General features: G+C 30.9%; 3 protein-coding genes across 3 annotated transcripts in view; 2 read left to right on the plus strand and 1 right to left on the minus strand.

The window, feature by feature from the left end:
* The first annotated feature begins 3,513 nt into the window (after window positions 1–3,513).
* Window positions 3,514–5,841, plus strand: LOC107464257 (glyoxylate/hydroxypyruvate reductase HPR3). Its single transcript, XM_016083183.3, has 2 exons — window positions 3,514–4,053; window positions 5,025–5,841. The coding sequence occupies exons 1-2, from the start codon at window positions 3,598–3,600 to the stop codon at window positions 5,553–5,555; spliced, it is 987 nt and encodes a 328-aa protein (XP_015938669.1). The 5' UTR covers window positions 3,514–3,597; the 3' UTR covers window positions 5,556–5,841.
* A 6,869-nt stretch (window positions 5,842–12,710) lies between these two features.
* On the plus strand, window positions 12,711–16,360 carry LOC107464251 (calcineurin B-like protein 10). The gene is made up of 9 exons (XM_016083176.3): window positions 12,711–12,899; window positions 13,005–13,185; window positions 13,312–13,394; window positions 14,171–14,230; window positions 14,665–14,773; window positions 14,876–14,928; window positions 15,222–15,302; window positions 15,391–15,503; window positions 15,964–16,360. The coding sequence occupies exons 1-9, from the start codon at window positions 12,870–12,872 to the stop codon at window positions 16,052–16,054; spliced, it is 801 nt and encodes a 266-aa protein (XP_015938662.1). The 5' UTR covers window positions 12,711–12,869; the 3' UTR covers window positions 16,055–16,360.
* Window positions 16,361–16,474: 114 nt separating this feature from the next.
* Window positions 16,475–19,351, minus strand: part of LOC107464245 (3-epi-6-deoxocathasterone 23-monooxygenase CYP90D1) — a 35,129-nt gene continuing 32,252 nt past the window's right edge. Inside the window, 6 exon segments of the mRNA XM_052254149.1 lie at window positions 16,475–16,776; window positions 17,208–17,329; window positions 17,432–17,617; window positions 18,076–18,165; window positions 18,591–18,836; window positions 19,198–19,347. Coding sequence (XP_052110109.1) covers window positions 16,689–16,776; window positions 17,208–17,329; window positions 17,432–17,617; window positions 18,076–18,165; window positions 18,591–18,836; window positions 19,198–19,347 — 882 coding nt within the window. The 3' untranslated portion in view covers window positions 16,475–16,688.

Genomic DNA, 19,351 nt, shown 5'->3' on the forward strand with positions numbered 1-19,351 from the left:
GTACTTATCCATTAAAATTAAATTCTTAAATATTATGAAAAAAATGAATTAAGAAAGGATTTTAACTTTGCTGTGTACTTTCAATAAAATTGAGATCTAATTAGATAATGTGTTATTTACTTATGGGGATTTATAGCGTACAGAGGTGGCTAATTTTTTTATATTGGGTTATTATTAGTGTTTTTTATTAATATTATGATGTTTTGGTGTAATGCAGTAATATGGGATAAAAAGAAATCGTGAGTAACGATTTTAAATAAGATAAAAAATTAAAAAAAGTTAATAGAAATCGTGAATTACGATTTTAAATAAGACAAAAAAGAATAAGAAATCGTTAGTCACGATTTTAATTTTTTAATTTTAAAAAAATATGATTTATGAAATCGTGAGTAACGATTTCTTTTGTTATACAAATCGTAAGTAACGATTTGTATTGTGTATCACACTTATGAAATTTACCCATTTTAATTCATACCAACGTAATACACTTTTTCATCTATCATATAAAAAATAATTAACTCTACAGAGGTTAACATGTACAGAAATAAAAATATTTTAGTTAAAGAGTTTGTTGACAAGTAGCATCGAACTTGTTGCAAAGGGACAGCTTGGCAGAGATGTTGTTGCATTGTCGGGACTGAACCTTCATGGAACCGTGCTAAGTGGTGATGAGGAGTTGTAAAGGCGGTAAAAGGCTTTGGTAGTGGACTCTATTATGCTATATGAATAGAGCATAAAGATTGAGTTGTGTATAGGACTTGTTAACGGGTTTAGAAAATAAGTGTTTTAAGATTTTTTATTCCAAAAAGAAGAGTTTTAGACTTTTAACATTTGAAAGGATACAAGATATAATCATATAAGAGACATTGTAGTTAAGTATGGAAAAACACAAGGCAAAAAAAAAAGTATGGAAAAACATGATCCTACCAAAATAAAATCCATGAGAATGTTAAGCTTAATTTTGATTGTATTCTTCTGGGTGTAAGTAATTTTGTTTAATATTGATGCTTTAAATGGAGAGAAATACTATTTATAAATAAGGATAAAGTATTATAAAATATATATTAAAAATTAACTTAACTTTTTTATTTTGTAATGAAAAATATTTTTTTTTTAGTTTTATTTTGTATAAATTAATTATTATTGTTCATACCCTGACTCAAATGCTTAAAGTCAGGCCTGCTAAAGAATGAAGGCCCCAATCTAAGAGAGAGTTGGTCTTCACGCTTATCCGACTTCTTTAAAGAGGTCGGACATCATCGCAGAAGTCCAGCTCTACTTGCCCAAAGCAAGTTTCGTGAATCTCTCCTCTCCGTCTAGAAGAGTAATTTCAACAAGCGTCCAAGATAAAGAGAACGGTTACCCACCAATAAAGATGGAACTACTTCAACAAGGTGGTTAACACTCTACTATAAATATAATTTATGTTCTAATCTACTAAAAACCTACCTAAGGCCATTGCTAACTTATGCATTGAAGTCTTTTGGAAGTACCACCCCCCACCTCCTCACGAAGAACTCGGACAAGTAACATCTCGGCATCAACAAGTCGAACGCTGCCATACAAAGGGATATGGATCTCACATTCAGACCCATATCATTGCTTCAGGTAACCCTTGGAACATTGGCGCCGTTGTCAGGGACTTGGGATTCGACCCATAACAACGGCAGACGACTAATATGAAGACGACCGCACGACGTTTGAATCTGAACATGAGCCCCCAACCAGAGGGTAACGCCCTTATACTGCCTTCACCATACCAAACCCATGGTCCTCGCAGGGAGGGACAACCAGGGAACCCCCAACCCAGACGGGTTCATTCGAAAATTCATATCCCGAGGAGAAAGAACCCCCTCAGACAGCAGAGATAATGGGTCTCATCCGTGGCCAACGAGAATGGCTAGAACAGTTTGAGCATGAAGCCGAGTAACAACGAGAAGCAGAACGAAAATTGTGGAGGGAAGTAAGGCAACATAAGGAGCTAGAAAAAAAAAAGCTCCTGAAGTTAGAAGCTGACCTTCGCAATCGGAATAATCGGACCGATCGAGAAGAAAGCTCCCTAGGTAGAAAAGATCCATTCGTAGAAGAGATCCTGCGGGCCAAAATTTTTGGGTTATTGTATTTCGAAAAATACAAACACCATTTTAAAAAATTTTACCAAATCAAATCTTAGTTGGAAAATGCTATTTATACACCAAAATTAACCACTAAAATCAACTACTAATGTATTTATGTATAAATACATGTGTGATTTAATTTATTTTCAATGTGTATTTATATTCCAACATATATTTTGTACTAATGGCTGATTTTAGTATACACGTAACATAACCCATCTTAATTATAATCCAATCCTCTTATATTGGAGACATTTTCCGTATATCTTGCAACTCAATTTCATGTTTTGTTACTTCTCTATGTGAAGAAAATTTTTAAAATAAAATTAATTAATTAATTAATATATCTCTAAAATAAATTAAATTAACTTTATTTATGAATATATACATATTTGTTTGGAACTGTTTTATTTAATTCTTGTTTGATATTTGATTGCAGATGTTGATCAAATTTATATCAAAAGATCTTAATTCAAAGAGCAGATATAACTTCTCTATAGAAATGAGTTCGAATCAAGACTTATTAATTTTGTTTCTCTTTATATGAATATGTTGACCAATTTAAGATATAAAAGACTATTTTATGTTATTTTGTATATAGTAATTTGAAATAATTATTTGTAATATAGTAATTAATAATTATTGTTTTGATATTGTTATTATATTTATCAAGGTAATATTCAATGTAAGATGCAAATAAAAAAAAATGGAATATATTATTTTTAAAAAATAATTATTTTTTAAAATTTGATTATTTGATTGTTACATGATATATTATCTAATTTGTTTAAATTGATATTTTATCTTTAGTAATATTATGTGATCAAGTCATTTTAATAATTAAGTATTAATTTGTTTGAAGCAAAATTATCAAAAATAATTTGTAATATTATTTGTGTATGCTCATCCTCTAATTAAAATAAAATAAATTCAGTTAATATTAAATTAGTTTTATTTTTATCAATTTTTTTAAGTTGTAATGTTCGAACAAATTTAAAGAAACGTCTTAACTGATATTTTAAAATATTATTCTTAATTTATATGTACAATTATTTGGTTCTTAAAAATTCAAAATACTATAAAAGATACTTTAATGATAAATTATTAAATTTCATTTAATAAGAACATATTCTGTTTTTTAGCATCTCACCTTTGTCTAATATTCTCCCACCAACCATTTAGTTGTGCTTTTCTCTCCCACAATCATTTTTTCTCTTTATTATCTATAGGCCATATAATAAAAAATCAAACCATCACATGACCTAACAACCAATCAGGCCCAAATTTTCAAGCTGGCATTGACGAAAAGTAAGACAATAAAAATCCCGTTAGACTTAGCTGATTCCATCCTATATATTGCTGATATTCTGCTGACCCCTTTTTACTTATTTTTGTTGCTTAGCTTGAGGACAGGTAGCAACATCAGCTGAGGTGTGAGTAAGAAGATTGGAGTGAAATTTGAGTGGGCAGTGCAGTGGTAATGGCTAAGGAGGAGGAGGAGGTTCCAGCAATCTTGGTGTTGGCCTCTCCATTTGGGATCGACCTCAAAGCTCAAAACCCTCCAAAATACCGTTTTCTCGAGGCCTTCTCTTCAAACCTCCCACTCCTCCAATTCCTCCAACAACAACAAACCCTCCCTCCCTCTGTCCGCGCTATTATCTGCAACGCGCTAAAGCCGGTCACTGCTGACGTCATCCGGTCACTCCCTTCGCTCGACTTGGTAGTCACCGCCAGCGCCGGTACTGACCACATCGACCTCACCGAGTGCCGCCGCCGACGCATCCAGGTCGTCAACATCGGTGGACTGTTCGCCGCCGACGTTGCTGACATGGCCGTCGCTTTGCTCATTGACGTTCTGTTCAAGATCTCCGCCGGTGACCGCTTCGCTAGGAATTGGGGTCTTTCTAAGCCGTTGGGTTTCCCTTTCGGTTCAAAGGTAACTAACTAACTAACTACTTCTCAGTTTTCAGAAAAACTTTTCTGTTGAGGGCTAATAATACTCAGAATCTTATTGGTTCCTCTTTGTTTTGGCCCCTTTTAATAGTGAAATGTTGGACTATTCTGACATATGATTGGCATAACAAGATTTTTGAGCTGTCTAATATTTTCTTTTCTTTTTTCTTCAAGTGCAAGCTATTCACATTTTGATGCATATTTCTTTTTAAAAAAAAATAATCTAAAAGTAAAGTTAATGTCACGTGCTACTTGTATTAGCACATAACATTAACACAATGTCCTGTTTTAATTGGCTTTTGAATTCTTGTTTTATTTCTGTATTGTTGATTTTTTATTCTTTTTGGTACTGTGGATTACACACATGGGAGGTTACATGTCAATGAAGTGACATATTATGTTAACATCAGCTTAGTAAGACCAATTTTTACGCCTAAAATGGCATAAAAATTACTTCAATTCAGTCTTCTAAGGAAATTTGCAGTCAAGTTAATATTTTCCTTATAACATGGCATCAATTCAGTTTCTCAAAGACAGGAGCTGAACACAATTTTTATGTCATTTGTTCATATTCATGAGGCTAAAATAATTGCATCCGATCCACAGCAAATTGATGTCTATCCAACTTTTTCAGATATCAAAGGAGTTGCTTAATGTGACATTAGTAGTAATTGCTTGTATTAAAGCATGTACAACTTGCAGATGTTTACTTAAGTTTAACCTCTTGATAATTTTTTCCACTTTTAATATGGTTAAGGACTATGGTTAAAGAAAATGAAATCTTAAAACAATAAACTCAATTCTAACATAGGTAAATCCCTATTATGTGAAATAGTGTTAATGTTATCCAACCCCACTCTATTTAACAGGATAAGACTTTGTTGTTTTGTATTAAACAACCAAATTTTAATTGGTTGAATTGGATAATAAATACTACCTGGGTTTCTGTTTCAGTTAGGAGGCAAGCGAGTTGGAATTATTGGATTGGGAAGAATTGGTGGGGAAGTTGCTAAAAGGCTAGAAGCCTTTGATTGCATAATTAAGTACCATTCAAGGAACAAGAATCCATCAGTATCATACACTTTCTACTCCAATGTGGTTGATCTTGCCTCTAACAGTGATGTTCTTGTTCTTTGTTGTCCATTAACTGAGCAAACAAGGCACATAATCAACAAGGAAGTGATGTTAGCATTGGGGAAGGATGGAATCATCATAAATGTTGGAAGAGGAGCTTTAATTGATGAAAAGGAATTGGTGCAGTGTTTGGTGAAAGGGGAAATAAGAGGTGCTGGTTTGGATGTGTTTGAGGATGAGCCTAATGTTCCTAAAGAGCTATTTCCATTGGACAATGTTGTCCTTTCACCACATGCTGCTGCTTTGACATTAGATGGTTTCAAGGATTCATGTGACTATGTGACAAAGAGTTTAGATACCTTCTTCTCAATTAAACCTCAAGTTTCTAAAACTAAACTCACATGTGACTAAAGTCTTTTTTCTCTGAACTTAACCATGCTTTGGAGTTAAGTTAGCTTCCTATCAAACATTGAAGCCAGCCAATTTCAGGATTCTACTACCCAAGAGGAAGATGATAGGATCCATTTGCTTTTATGGTATTTGTAATTGAAATAAGGCCTCTGTCTCACTCTTGCCGTTGGTCAAACACTTTGACCAAATCATGTCTTCAGCTTTTATTGTAAGAACTAAGAAGTGATTTCAATGTTTGACGAAATATTCTTGTGTATATAATTTAATGTTATGTTCATTTTAGTAATTATTTATCTAAAAATAATTTTAATTTTAATATTAAAGTTACTAAACATAAATTATGTTAGTATAAATTTATTTTTTTTCAAAATTAATTCTATAAAATCAGGTTCTTCAAATAACACTAATTCAATCACATACTTAGATATGCATCAAATCACAATAAATAAGGACGTATTTTATTACACTGTCATTAGTTGTTAAGAAATAGATATGTATGTATCATTAATGTTTCACATTTGAGTTAAATATTATCCGTAATACTATGTGACTAAAATATTTGATAATTAATTTTAATCAAGTTGGTCTAATAATTTAAAAATTAATAACAAAAAATTTTAATTAAAAAAAACATAGAATAAAAAATTTAATTAAATTTAATTTAAAAAAAATATTTATCGAACATGTTTCATATACTTTCCATATATAAGTTCTTAAAACGCAAAAGTAATACCATAACCTATCATTAATGTCATATTTAGAGGTTTAGTTTCTTCGAATTCACATGTGTATTCAAATCACATATGTGTATTGATTTGCACCAATTAATTAATAAAAAACTTTGGTTTATATTTGTTAGTTGTCTATCTTTCCTAAACTTTATTTATTATTAGTAGTTAGGAATTGAAACCCAAACAACAAATAATGATGAAAATCGCCGGAATCCAGAGGTAATCTAAGACTTCGAACTAAGATCAGGTTTGATAATAAAATTTAATCACTTAATTCTGTGTCTAGAAAAATCAAAAAAATTATGTACTTATATAATATTTATAGTTTTAAAAAGTTAAGGTGCTTTTAAAAATCATTTAAAGATATACTTTTTAAAATTAACCAGTATTTATTAATTGTTCTGATCCCCAAAGTTGAAGATCCGTCTTACCTGAAAGATCTTCGTCCTATTAGTTATGTAATGTGATTTACAAAATTATTACAAAAGTCCTTGTTAATAGGTTTCGTCCTTTCCTTTCTGAGATCATTGGACCGCTTCAGGGTGGTTTTATTCCAGGGAGAGGAACAACGGAGAATATAATAATTGCGCAATAAATAATGCATTTCACGAGGAAAACCAAGTCGAAGAAGGGTTCTATGGCATTTAAGATTGATCTTGAAAAAGCTTATGACAGAGTAGACTGGAGATTCCTTGAAACTTCCTAGATCAAATTTGGTTTTCCTGTGGCTATTATTAATCTTATCATGGCTTGTGTGACTTCGTCCTCTTTGTCTATTCTGTGGAATGGTAATAGGCTTCAAAGCTTTAAACCCATGAGGGGGCTGAGACAAGGGGATCCCATGTCCCCTTACCTTTTTGTGTTCTGTATGGAGAATCTTTCTTGTCTTATATCGCATAAAGTCTCTCAAGGATCCTGGATCCCCGTATCTGTTTCTAGACATGGCCCAAAAATCTCTCACTTGATGTTTACTGATGATCTCTTACTATTTTGTAAAGCAACAAAAACTCAGGTGACAGAGGTTATGAAGACACTGGATATGTTTACTCAAGCGTCGGGACTGAAGGTGAATATCCATAAATCTAAGGCTCAATGTTCCAAGAATGTTTCAGCGAGAAGAAAAGAGGTGCTTTCAGGGATCTCTAGTATCCGATTTTATCAAGATCTGGGAAGATATTTGGGAGTTAATATTGGTCATGATAGGGCTTCTAGGAAGATGGCGCAGGAGGTCATTGACAAGATACAGAGAAAACTTGCTAGTTGGAAAGGGTGCTTGCTTAACAAGGCAGGCAGACTTTGTCTTATGAATGCGGTGATGGCTTCTATTCCGGTTTACAATATGCAAGTTTCCTTTCTTCCGAAGTATGCGTGCGACAAGATTGATTCTTTGATGCGTCAGTTCTTATGGAAAGGTCAAGCGAATGGGAGAGGGTTGCCGTTGGTCAAGTGGGACATTGCTATAACTTCTAAGAAGGCAGGTGGCTTGGGTGTTAGAGATACTCTCTGTGCGAACATGGCTCTACTTGGCAAGTTGGTTTGGGATTGTCTGAATAATAAGAACAAATTGTGGGTGCAGGTTCTAACTCACAAATATCTCCAGACCTCCAAGGACTTGGGCAGCAGTCATTGTCACAATGCCTCAACTACTTGGAGGAATATTCTAAAGGCTTATGATATCTTAAAAGAAGGATTTCGATGGAATGTGGGAAATATGCAACAATTGATTTGGTATGATGTGTGGAGTCCTCTTGGCAAACTTTGTGAGCTTATGTCTTATGTTCACATATCTGAAACAAATTTTTCTCTTGCTGATTTGTGGAGCAATGGTACTTGGGAGGGGGATAAGCTTATAACGCCAATTTCTCATGAGGTCAAACAGTTTCTTCACAGTCTTGGGCCTCCTTTAATGTCAGAATCGGAGCCCGGATGGATTTGGTGGCCCGCATCACTAAAAACCTATAGCTCTCGAGAAGGTTATCGTTGGCTCCTGACAAAGAAAGTGAATTCGATCGAAAATAGCAACTGTGGGTGGATTTGGCGCCTTAATTTGCCAGAGAAGATAAAGATGATGATGTGATTGGGTCTACAAAATGCGCTTCCGACAAATGCCTTCCGGTTCAAGCGTCATTTAACTGATTCGGACAGATGTTCGAGATGTAATGCAGATCTGGAAACAATGGAGTATTGTCTTAGGGATTGTGAGAAATCAAGATGCATTTGGCAAATGTTGGATCCTTTGCTTATTGATTCATTTGAAGGTACTCCCTTGGAATTTTGGATTCGGAAGGTCATGCCGGGCAATGAGGCAATTGTAGGGGCGGGTCTTTGGTGGGTGTGGAGGCATCGTTACAATGATATTTTCAATAATGGAGATCAGTGGTCAAACTATAAGGTTGTTGCTATGGCTTGGATTACTACTAATGATTTAAGAAAGTCTGCCAGTACCAAGTGTATAACTTTCAAGGATCGAAGGAGGTGGAAACCTCCAACAGGTGACACTTTTAAAGTTAATTGTGATGCGAGTCTGTTTTCTGATTGGAACCTAGCAGGAATTGGTTGTGTTATTAAAGATTCTAATGGGCGTTGGATTTCGGGTTGTTCTAGTAGCTATCCTCCAGGGCCTATTGTCAGATGTGAGCTTTTTGCTATTTGGAGGGGTTTGATTTTAGCTTGGGATTATGGCTTGAGAGATATTGTGTGCGAAACAGATTCTCTTGACATTTTGCACATTTTAAAAAATCCGGCAAATGGGCTAAATTGTGATGTGGTTGATATTCTTCAGAAGATACAGGAGCTTCTATCAAGACCTTGGGTTGTGGATTTTGAATGGATTACCTGTGATGCTAACGCTGTGGCAGATTGGCTGGCGAGATATGCGGTCAAGACCAATCCAACTCATGTTATTTGGTGGAAACCTTGTGATGAGTTTCAGCATCTTATGCTTGTTGATTTAGGATAATCCCTTTTTTTCTTTGTTTCTTTTTGTTTAGTCACAAAAAAAAACCAGTATTTATTAAACAAAATAAAAAAAATCTAGTATAATTTTATAACTTAACAAATATTTATAATTACTTTTAATTAAATTATTAATGTCAAATTCAATTGTCAATCAAAATGTTATTTTTACTTATGTCCGTTATATTTATTTTAAATTTTAAAATTATTTTATCAAACATAATTATTATAACTACTTATATTTATTAAGAGTTATTTTTTAAAGTTAATTTTAATAAGTTATTTACGAAAAATAAAGTCTTATCAAACCAAACATAAACTTCAGCTGATATTAACTATTATTAAATAAATCGTTTTCAAAATCAAGACGATCATTGTCTTTACTCTTTAAAGTATGTTTAGTAACTTTAGTATGTTGCTAACAATAAGTTGTTAACAATAAATAAACATTATCATGTCCCACAAGTTATCGTGTTATCGAATTGAAGCAAAGCTTATGTCAACTAATAAGGACACATTATTTAAATGCCAATAATTGATTAGCACCCCCATTAGATAATTCGTACCTAATTAGTTTGCATTGTTTAAGGTTATTGCCTTCTTGGTCATCCTTTCGGAATTGGCTCTCATACGCTAAAGCCACCTGAATAATTGAAAATAAAATTGCTTGCTTCTTCTTGTAATTTTTTCTCCAAAAAACAGTATTCCATTTCTAATGCTCTTTATTTTATTTTATTTTTTATAAATAATAAAAATATATAATAAATGTAAACTAATAAATAAATTATTGAACCAATTAAATGTATGTAAAAACAAAATTTAGAACATAAAGTTATTAATTTTTTATCAACAAGAGATTTTTTTATTTCACCAAATTAAATTAAAGATAATTAAATTGTCAAAACTTAAAACTGCTAATAGAAATGTCTATGTCGAAAAAAAAAATGAAAACGTTGATTGACCTAAATTAGCAAGTTGTTGGTATTCTTTAAGTAACACAATCGGAATTCCTTAAATAGCACAAAACAAAATCTTGATCATAATCATTAATCCTAAGTATAACATAAAAGCATGTCCAAACTGCTATAAATCGCGACAAAATCTAAGCCTTTGCTTGCCAACCACGTGGATCAACAACGAACACTAATTTAATTAATAATACTTTTAAATGGCAACCTTTATTCAATTATTCATTCAAGAATAGTTTATTCTTTTACTAATATTAATAATTAATCACGTCATTAGCCGACTGCTTTCGCGGACCTAATCTATATCTTCATTTTTAGCGGCTAATCCCCATGCTTAATCTATGTGGCTTTGTTAGCTTTCCTTTTTATTCTTTCAACAAATCATCAAAAATTTGTTTTTACGTGTTTTGATGAATAATCCTACTAAATCTTCCCCAAAAATTAAATATCAATTAATCTTTTTATATAAAAACATAGGATGATATTATAATATAAAAAAACCAAATATTATATATATTTTTAGAAAGAACTAAACGAGAGTACCTAAGATATCAAACTTAAAACATTTAAGTGTAACTGTTAATTCATTGGATTTTTTTATCTTATATACATCTTATTTTTTTCTTGTTTTTTTAGATGTGAGACAAATTTTTTATATTACTCTTAATTTCTTTTTACCAAAAATAAGAATAAGACCCGAAGAATTCGCAACTAAATATGAAAAAAATATGTCATCTGAGTTATCAATGCAATTGGATATCTTTCAAAAATTATCCATCATTCAACTTTTAGAAAAGAGAAAAACTAAAAAATAAGTAACTTCTTATAAAAAATAAGTAATTTTCTATAAAAATAAATATTTAAATTAATTAATAATAGAGTAAAGTATCATTTTTGTCCCCAACGTTTGGGGTAAATCTTATTTGTATCCATAACGTTTAAATCGTCCTATTTGTATCCTTAACGTTTATAAAAGTGACTCAATGTTATCCTACTATCAATTATACTAACAAATCAGATTATATTTTTCAATTATTCTTATTTGGATGTATTCATTCTCAATTAGGTCTCATTTTGATGTGTTCGATTTTAATATTATACCCACTATTTGTGTTTAGATTCAATTATATCTCTAAAAAAGTGAATTATGTAAATATTGTAGGAATTAGTTTTAACATTTGATGAGCTATTTTTCAGAATAGATCATCGATTCTATCCCAGACATTTGTATTCTAACTTTAAGAAAAGATTTTTAAAACTCAAACTTAAGCGCTCATGATGTGTAATTGACTAGAGGATAACATTGAATCACTTTTACAAACGTTAGCAATATAAATAGGACGATTTAAATGTTAGGGACACAAATAGGATTTACTCCAAACGTTGGGACAAAAACGATACTTTACTCTTAATAATATTATTTAAATAAAAAACTGACTAAAAACTAAAAATTTAAAGGACAAATAACATTTCTCTTGATTTATAACTCGTTGGCATACTATTTTTATTGGGAGGAAGATTTAATTGTTAAAAAGAATCTTTAATACCAAAATTATTAAGAAGGACTAAATTTTTTTATATTTAAAAAGAAGAACCAAATCTTTTTGTAAGAAAAAAAAATATATACTTAATTATTTTATATTTATTTTTATAATCTTTAATATATGCCGCTATATAAATATGTATGAATATTCACTTAGAATTAATTAGTTAATTAATTTAAAACAAATTATTCTAAAAGATCGTTAGAAAGATTTAATTATTAAAATATTGATTCATAACTATTTTAGTATGAAAATATTTATATAAATTAACTAACTATATAGTTAAGAATCAATATTTTAATAATTAAATCTCACTAACGATCTTTTAGAGTAATTTATTTTAAATTAATTAACTAATTAATTCCAAGTGAATATTCATACATATCTATATAACGTTGAGAATTAAATAGCATATATTAAAAATTATAAAAATAAATAAAAAAATAATTAAAGATATATTTTTTCCTTACAAAAAGATTTGGTTCTTCTTTTTAAATATAAAAAAAATTGGCCCTTCTTAATAATTTTGATATTAAAGATTTTTTTAATAGTTAAATCTTCTTAACGGTCCTTTAGAATAATTTTTTCATTTTTATTTGCTATTTAACAATATATAATATATATATTATGCAAACATTTTAATGAATATAATAAAAATTTTCAAGGATAACAACATAACTTATACTAATTAAATAAAAATAATAAAAATTAAAATTAAATGACATAATCTCCTCATATTCAATTAAAAGAATTGCGAGTTCAAATCTTATAAAAAAAATAGAAATTAAAATCAAAACTGTACATGAAAACTTACCGTATATTTCTTCCTGTCAAACCAGTTCTGGGGATCCACGTTCACATCATAATCACAGTCACGTGATTTTATTTATTTATTTAAAAAAAAATTTATACGTTTCAGATGATTATTAAATAACAATCATTGATTCATTGTAACAGTCACATGTTTCTTCTTTATCTCTTCTCTTTCTGTTAAAATAAAATTCCCAGTATTGCCACGCAGAATCTCTCTTATCCCTTTCATTCACACCAAAAAATAAAAATAAAAAAGAAAAAGAAAAAGAAAAGTCTCCTATGACACATTGACACTGGGATGATATGGAACACCCAGACACCGCAATTTCTCTGGTAATTCAATTTTCTCAACTTTTCCGTTATCTGTTTTGGTTTCCGGGAAAATAACCGATTCCATTTTCCTTTCTCTTTCTATGCTTTCATGAACGGATCTATCAGAGATCGAGCTTAACGTTCGGTGAAACACTCTGTGCGGTGTGCATTCCGCTTATCGGAATCGTTGAAGCTCTCTTCGTCAGCTTAGCTGGTTGCTTCGATTTCCATGGCGACAAGCAAAGCAAGAAAAACCAGATCCCTAGCTCTTTTGATGACATCCTTCGCCTCGCCAAGGATTCTCCATGTTCGTTTCTTCTCTTTTTCTTTGATTCGATTCGGTTTTATTCCTTTCGCCTTGGTTCGTTATGGAAATGTAATTTTTATTTTCCTTTCCGGAAATGATTGATTTTCTGTTGCTTTGGTTGTTCAGTTACGGTTAATGAAATTGAGGCGCTGCGTGAGTTGTTCAAGAAGTTGAGTAGCTCAATTATTGATGATGGACTTATTCACAAGGTACTTACAGTAATTTCTGCATTGTCTGGATCTATTATTCAAGTTTGTTCGTGATAATTTTCTGTTTTTTGGAAATTCATTTTTAACTACTTGTCTGCTCGATATTTTATTCGTTAAATTTGTTCTTTTGAGCAAAATCCTTTAAGGACTTCAATGCAACTTTTCCCTCTTTATTAAATTTAAGGACTACTGGGCATGATGTTTACAATTTAAAACACAAAAATGAAGGTTTACTTTAATCCATTGATGTCAAGAATTAGTTTGAATTTTCACACCGTTGTATCAAGTTGTTGTCAGTGAGGTTTACACGGTAGAAACTAGAAAATCTTATAGGTTCTTTATGAGTGCTTTTTAAGCCCGCTGTACCTTGGCCTTAGTGGGATGCTCAAAGCAAATTTTGTGTTTTGATATGAAAAATAATACAGTTTTTGTGAATTCAGCACTAATAAGTACAATAACTGAAATTCAAGGATTAAATTTTATTGATAGAATAACTTCAAGAAATAATTTGCTAATTTACTCAATAAAACATGTATCTATATTTAACCATGAAGTTGTATTGATTGTGTGTACAGTATGGTAAGCTTCAATGAAAATATTTGACAATGGCAACTTTGTCTGGGATATCTTTTTGCTGCCAATATTGTGCATTGTTTGGTAGTTTCTTAGTTTTTGTTGAAATATCTTTGTTGACTATTACACTTTTTGTTTGAACAATGTTGTTGAATTTGTGGTTAGATTGCATCCAGTAATACTTCTCTTTTTGTTATTTGAAGGAAGAGCTGCAATTGGCACTATTGAAGACCCCAGTTGGCGAGAATCTTTTCCTTGATAGGGTAATTCATCTTTAATGTCGTTTCATTTCTCTTTACCTTTCCCAATCCCCCCCCTCTCTTAAATATGGTTTCTTGCTCTTAGTCTTATCCCTATTTGTTGTATTAAAAGAAAGGAAAATCTAAGTTGCATGGAAAACATCTTTCAAGGAATCAGAATTTTCACAAGTATTTCATTGAATAAAAATGGTGAATGTAATTTTCCACCATATGATAATGTTTTATGGTTCACACAACTCACTTCTATATCACTTCCGAACTGATACTTTTTTACCAATGTAACCCTTGAACTAAAACAATAACTTGAAATCCTTTCGCCACTTTGTATCTGAGAAAAACTCTTTGAAAGATGTGGTGTCTTTTCTTTTCTTTTCTTTTTTGAGTTTTTATATTTGACTTGTCTAATCTGGGCCCTTTTGATTTATGACCTTTCCTAGGTGTTTGATCTCTTCGATGAAAAAAGAAATGGTGTTATAGAATTTGAGGAATTTGTGCATGCTCTCAGTATCTTTCATCCATATGCTTCTTTAGAAAAGAAAATTGATTGTAAGACTTCAGTAAGCATTTTTAAGACGTACTCTTCATACCACCGATTCTAATTTCATTCTTATTTATGGAAAGTTGACCCCTTTTGTTGTTTGCTTGTAGTTGCTTTTAGATTGTATGACCTGAGACAAACTGGATATATCGAACGGGAAGAAGTGAGTATCTTGGCATGTCCAGGTTATGAAATTGTTATTGGCCTAAATTTGTTTCTGTCAGCATAGGATAATAGTATGTTGATTTTTTCTTTTTAGTGCGGTATTGGTTGGATTTGAGGATTTTTATGACGAATAATTCTGATGGTAGTAGCTTCTGTTTGTCAAATCCATGGATATAAAAAAAAAAAGTTGTAGTTACAGAGATGTTCACTATTTTATATAACATTAGTTTCTGCAAAATTTTCATCTTATCAATGTTTGGAACTGTTCTGTTAACCTGTAACATTTTCCAGGTTAGGCAAATGGTGGTTGCGATAATGTCTGAATGTGACATGCATTTGGAAGATGAAGTTCTTGAAAGCATTATTGATAAGGTAAAAGATGTGCAGCAGCATTTTTCTTCCGTCTTTGATAATTTTAAAATGCTTCCATCGGATAACTTTTTCGCCCATTTTTTATTAGACATTTCAAGATGCTGATACTGACAATGATGGTAAGATAAGCAAAGAAGAATGGAGGGAATATGTTCTTCGGCACCCGTCCCTATTGAAGCACATGACTCTTCCTTACCTCAAGTAATTTACATCCTTTTCTTACCACTTTGAGTGACATATTTGTTTTCCATGGTCATTGGGTTCTTGTCATTACTTTCTATCACCATGCATCAATTAAACTCTTACTCAGTAAATTAGGTATTTTGATTATTCGCTCTTAATGGCTTTTTCAATTTAATCTCTTTTTATGGCCCTTTATATTTCAAACAGTTTTAATTTTGATAGATTGCTTTTTATTTTTCTCAATTTGGTCCTCCACACTTCAAATTGTTTTCATTTTTGCTCCACCTCCAAACTGGCAGAAATCTTCTGTTGTCTGGCAGTAACTGATTGAAAAACTATTTGAAATACAAGGATCGAATTGACAAAAAGAAAAGCTAAAATATAAGGGAGTAAATTGTATACGATTTGTTATTTATTATTGCAATGGTTGGTATTTAGCTGAATCATATATTTTCATTTTGTTTGGTCACTTTGCCAGGGACGTAACCACGGTATTTACCAGCTTCATTTTCAACACTGAAGTTGATGATTCCCACTGGCAGAGAGGTATCATAAGCTATAAAAATTAAGGAGTGGAAGCAGCAGATTCTTGTGATTCCTTTATTGAACCAGAGAAATTTGGTGGAAGCAATGGACCAAAGCACCGTCCCTGAAGAAATTTTGATAGGGGTGTTCAAAACCCAAGCCAAATTGAACACAAAGGTTTAACTGTACATGATTGTTTGGTTTGCTCTGTTTACCTTTAAGCCTCGGTTTGGTGCAGTGCAAAACATTTATTTGTACAGTACAAAAGAGGCGACCAAGTTGATTGGAAGGATAATGTAATATATTTATTCTTAATGCATCAAAATTATCATTGATGTTGACCACAAAAATATCGAGTAGATGAATTCAATATCAAGTTAGAAGCCAAAAATGAAACTGCGTGCTGTCAAAGGTAATATTCCATACGAAATTTGATCCCACTTGGGGAAAAATAAGTTGAAGGCTTTACATTGCTTGATGGAAGATTCATGAATTGCAACTAGCATCTTTGTAAATGTGACAAGTGTTACAATCGCTTCTATATGTAAGAAAAAAAAAAATTTCCCTACTTTATATTTTATAAATTTTTTATGTATTGGTTGTGGTTGAAGTTTGCTGATATGCGTAGTTCTTTCCATGGTTGGTACATTTTGAGTTTTTGGGGCAGCTCAACACTGCTCAAGATTCTACTCTCTTCACAAAGATAGGCATCTTCCTTTTCATTCTTACTGTGGGGAAGTTCACTATTGTATCTTCAGCATACCATCTGCATGTCAAATTAAATTTTAAGATCACTAACAATATTTAAATGTTTTAGCCTTCATTGAATGCCAATCTTTTTTGTCCATAATATCACTCAACGCTAGCATCTACCTACTTATTTTTTAGTTAAGTAGAAGTTTCAAAAATCTGGAGTAAAGGATATTTAGACCTAAAACTCAACTTGACTCCTGTCTCTTTCTAAAAATATATGGTAACTTTTCTTAAATATTCTTCACGTTTGTAAAATATAACACTAAACACCATGATAAACATAATACTAGCGTCTTCTAATAAAAATTGATGTTTACTTAATTTCACTGTCATTTTTGGCAAAATAAATAAATAAATAATGAACTTCACAAATCCCGGAGGTTTTGATGTAATTTATCTGTAAATAAATGGAGTATATTAAACTCTTTAAATTATTGTTGTTACCTGAACTGAGTAACAAAGTGGTGTAGAAATATAGAAGCTTCAAGCCTAGCTAATTCAAGTCCAGGACAGAGTCTTTGTCCACCTCCAAAAGGTGTGAAATTACAATTGTTTAACTCTTTGTCCTGAAATTTCTTCAATGTATCATTTAAAAGCTTAAAAAAATAACACAAGATAAAAGCAAAGAAAATTATACAAATAAGCAGAGAGTAGAGGGCTTCCCTTACTTGCCACCTTCATGGATTGAATTGATATGGGATGTTAAAGTTTTTTTCATCTAGATGAACTGATCTAAAATTTGCAAGAACACACCACCCTTTTGGTATTAAGTACCCTTTTATTTTAACATCTTTTGTTGCCTTTCTCATAGCACCAATTATAATATTTCCCATTCTCAAAGTTTCTGTGATAACCTATATAAGTAGAACACATAATAATAATTAGTTAAAAATTGTGGACTAATTTTTTTTATTTAATTACTCTATTGGTCTCTATAATTTTACAAAATTTTTAATTAGGTCTCTATAATTTTTTTTTCTTTCAATTAAGTTCCTACACTATTTTTTATTTTATAATTAGGTCATTCTTAGTGTAAAAAATATTAGAGTTAACTGAATATTTTTTTGCAAATTAAAGGTATCTATAATTAAAAACTTAACTATATCTTTGACCGCATGTATTTTAAAAAAATATTCTATTAATTTTAATATTTTTTATATAAAAAGAACCTAATTACAAAATTAAAAGTAGTGTAAAGATCTTATTGAAAAAAATATATAAGGACTTAATTAAAAATTTGGTAAAACTATAGAGACGAATAGAATAATTAAACCTTTTTTTTTCTCTTTATGAGTAGCCATTTTTGCCTTACCAATTGAGTAAATGGCAATGATAAGTAATCGCTCCAACACAAGGTCTCCCCAAGATGATATTTCTGTTTCTTAAGCTTCATATTTTCCTCCTGAAAATCGTAAGAAAATCATACCAAGACATTATTCAAAAAACTGTTTCTTATAATAAGTGTTTTAACAAACTAGTATAGTAAAAGAATCTATACATTATTTTTTTAACAACCATGTTAGGTGTATGCTAAAATTAGTCACTAAAGTCAGCAAACAGTATAAAATACATGTTAGAATATAAAATACATATCGAAAATAAATTATATCACACATGTATTTATATATAAATACATTGTTAACTGATTTTAGTAGCTGATTTTAGTGTACGAGTAACATTTTTATCTTTTAATTCATTTTTTTCTAATTTTATATTTAATAAGTATTTAAACTACACTAACTTTTATGATCATGAGTGATGAGTATACTTTAATTTAAATTGAGCAATGCTAATTATGATTTGTTGTCATTTAATTAAGAGTCAAACCGTTAATTGTTGCAAAGCAGCAGGATATTCAGATAAATACTTGATAGCTAATGTGATAAGAAGTGGCACTGAGTCCTCTCCAGGAATCATCATATCAATAATGTTATGTGCTATCAAATCATCTGTTAATTCCTCACTTGAATCATTAAGAAGCACATCTAATACATCCTTTGGAACTTTGGTGATGCCACTCTTTCTTCTTTCTTGGATTATTCTTAGCACTAATTTCACCATTTTCTTTTTTGCCTGAAGACAAAAATGAATCACTATTACCCGGATTTTCTTTGACATTATTAGAGGATATATTATATATGATGCATTTTTATTCAGTATTTCAAAAGTATTGCTAAAATTAAAATAATATTTTTTATTATTAAACAACATTTTTTTAAAAAATATTGCTTAAAAAAAGTGTTATCAAAATATATAAAAAAAAATGTGGCTTTAATTTAACAATACTTATATAATCACTGTAGTCACCGTAATATAGTCATACTAAAATTTAATATATATATATATATAACATAAGATGGGTAATATATAACAAATTAAACAGTAGTATTGTGTGTAATAACTTGAGAAAGCAACCACAAACGGATGGGCTTACTTGTAAAGATTGATGAAGTTGAGTTCCTGGTAGGTTTATGGGTAAAGACATAATGCCAGAGATGAATTCTTGAAAATATTTCCTTATAAGCTCCATCTCTTTACTTGGATCCAAATTAATCAATGCCTTCACTAATAATTGAAAGGCAATCTGG

The sequence above is a fragment of the Arachis duranensis genome, chromosome 9 (assembly GCF_000817695.3).
Source record: "Arachis duranensis cultivar V14167 chromosome 9, aradu.V14167.gnm2.J7QH, whole genome shotgun sequence".
Taxonomy (NCBI): Eukaryota; Viridiplantae; Streptophyta; class Magnoliopsida; order Fabales; family Fabaceae; genus Arachis; species Arachis duranensis.

Coding starts and splice junctions, on each gene's coding strand:
- LOC107464257 (XM_016083183.3), top strand. CDS start 3,598: ATGGCTAAGGAGGAGGAGGAGGTTCCAGCAATCTTGGTGTTGGCCTCT. Junction 4,054..5,024: donor GTTTCCCTTTCGGTTCAAAG/GTAACTAACTAA, acceptor TTTCTGTTTCAG/TTAGGAGGCAAGCGAGTTGG.
- LOC107464251 (XM_016083176.3), top strand. CDS start 12,870: ATGGAACACCCAGACACCGCAATTTCTCTG. Junction 13,395..14,170: donor ATGATGGACTTATTCACAAG/GTACTTACAGTA, acceptor TGTTATTTGAAG/GAAGAGCTGCAATTGGCACT. Junction 14,774..14,875: donor TTTAGAAAAGAAAATTGATT/GTAAGACTTCAG, acceptor GTTTGCTTGTAG/TTGCTTTTAGATTGTATGAC.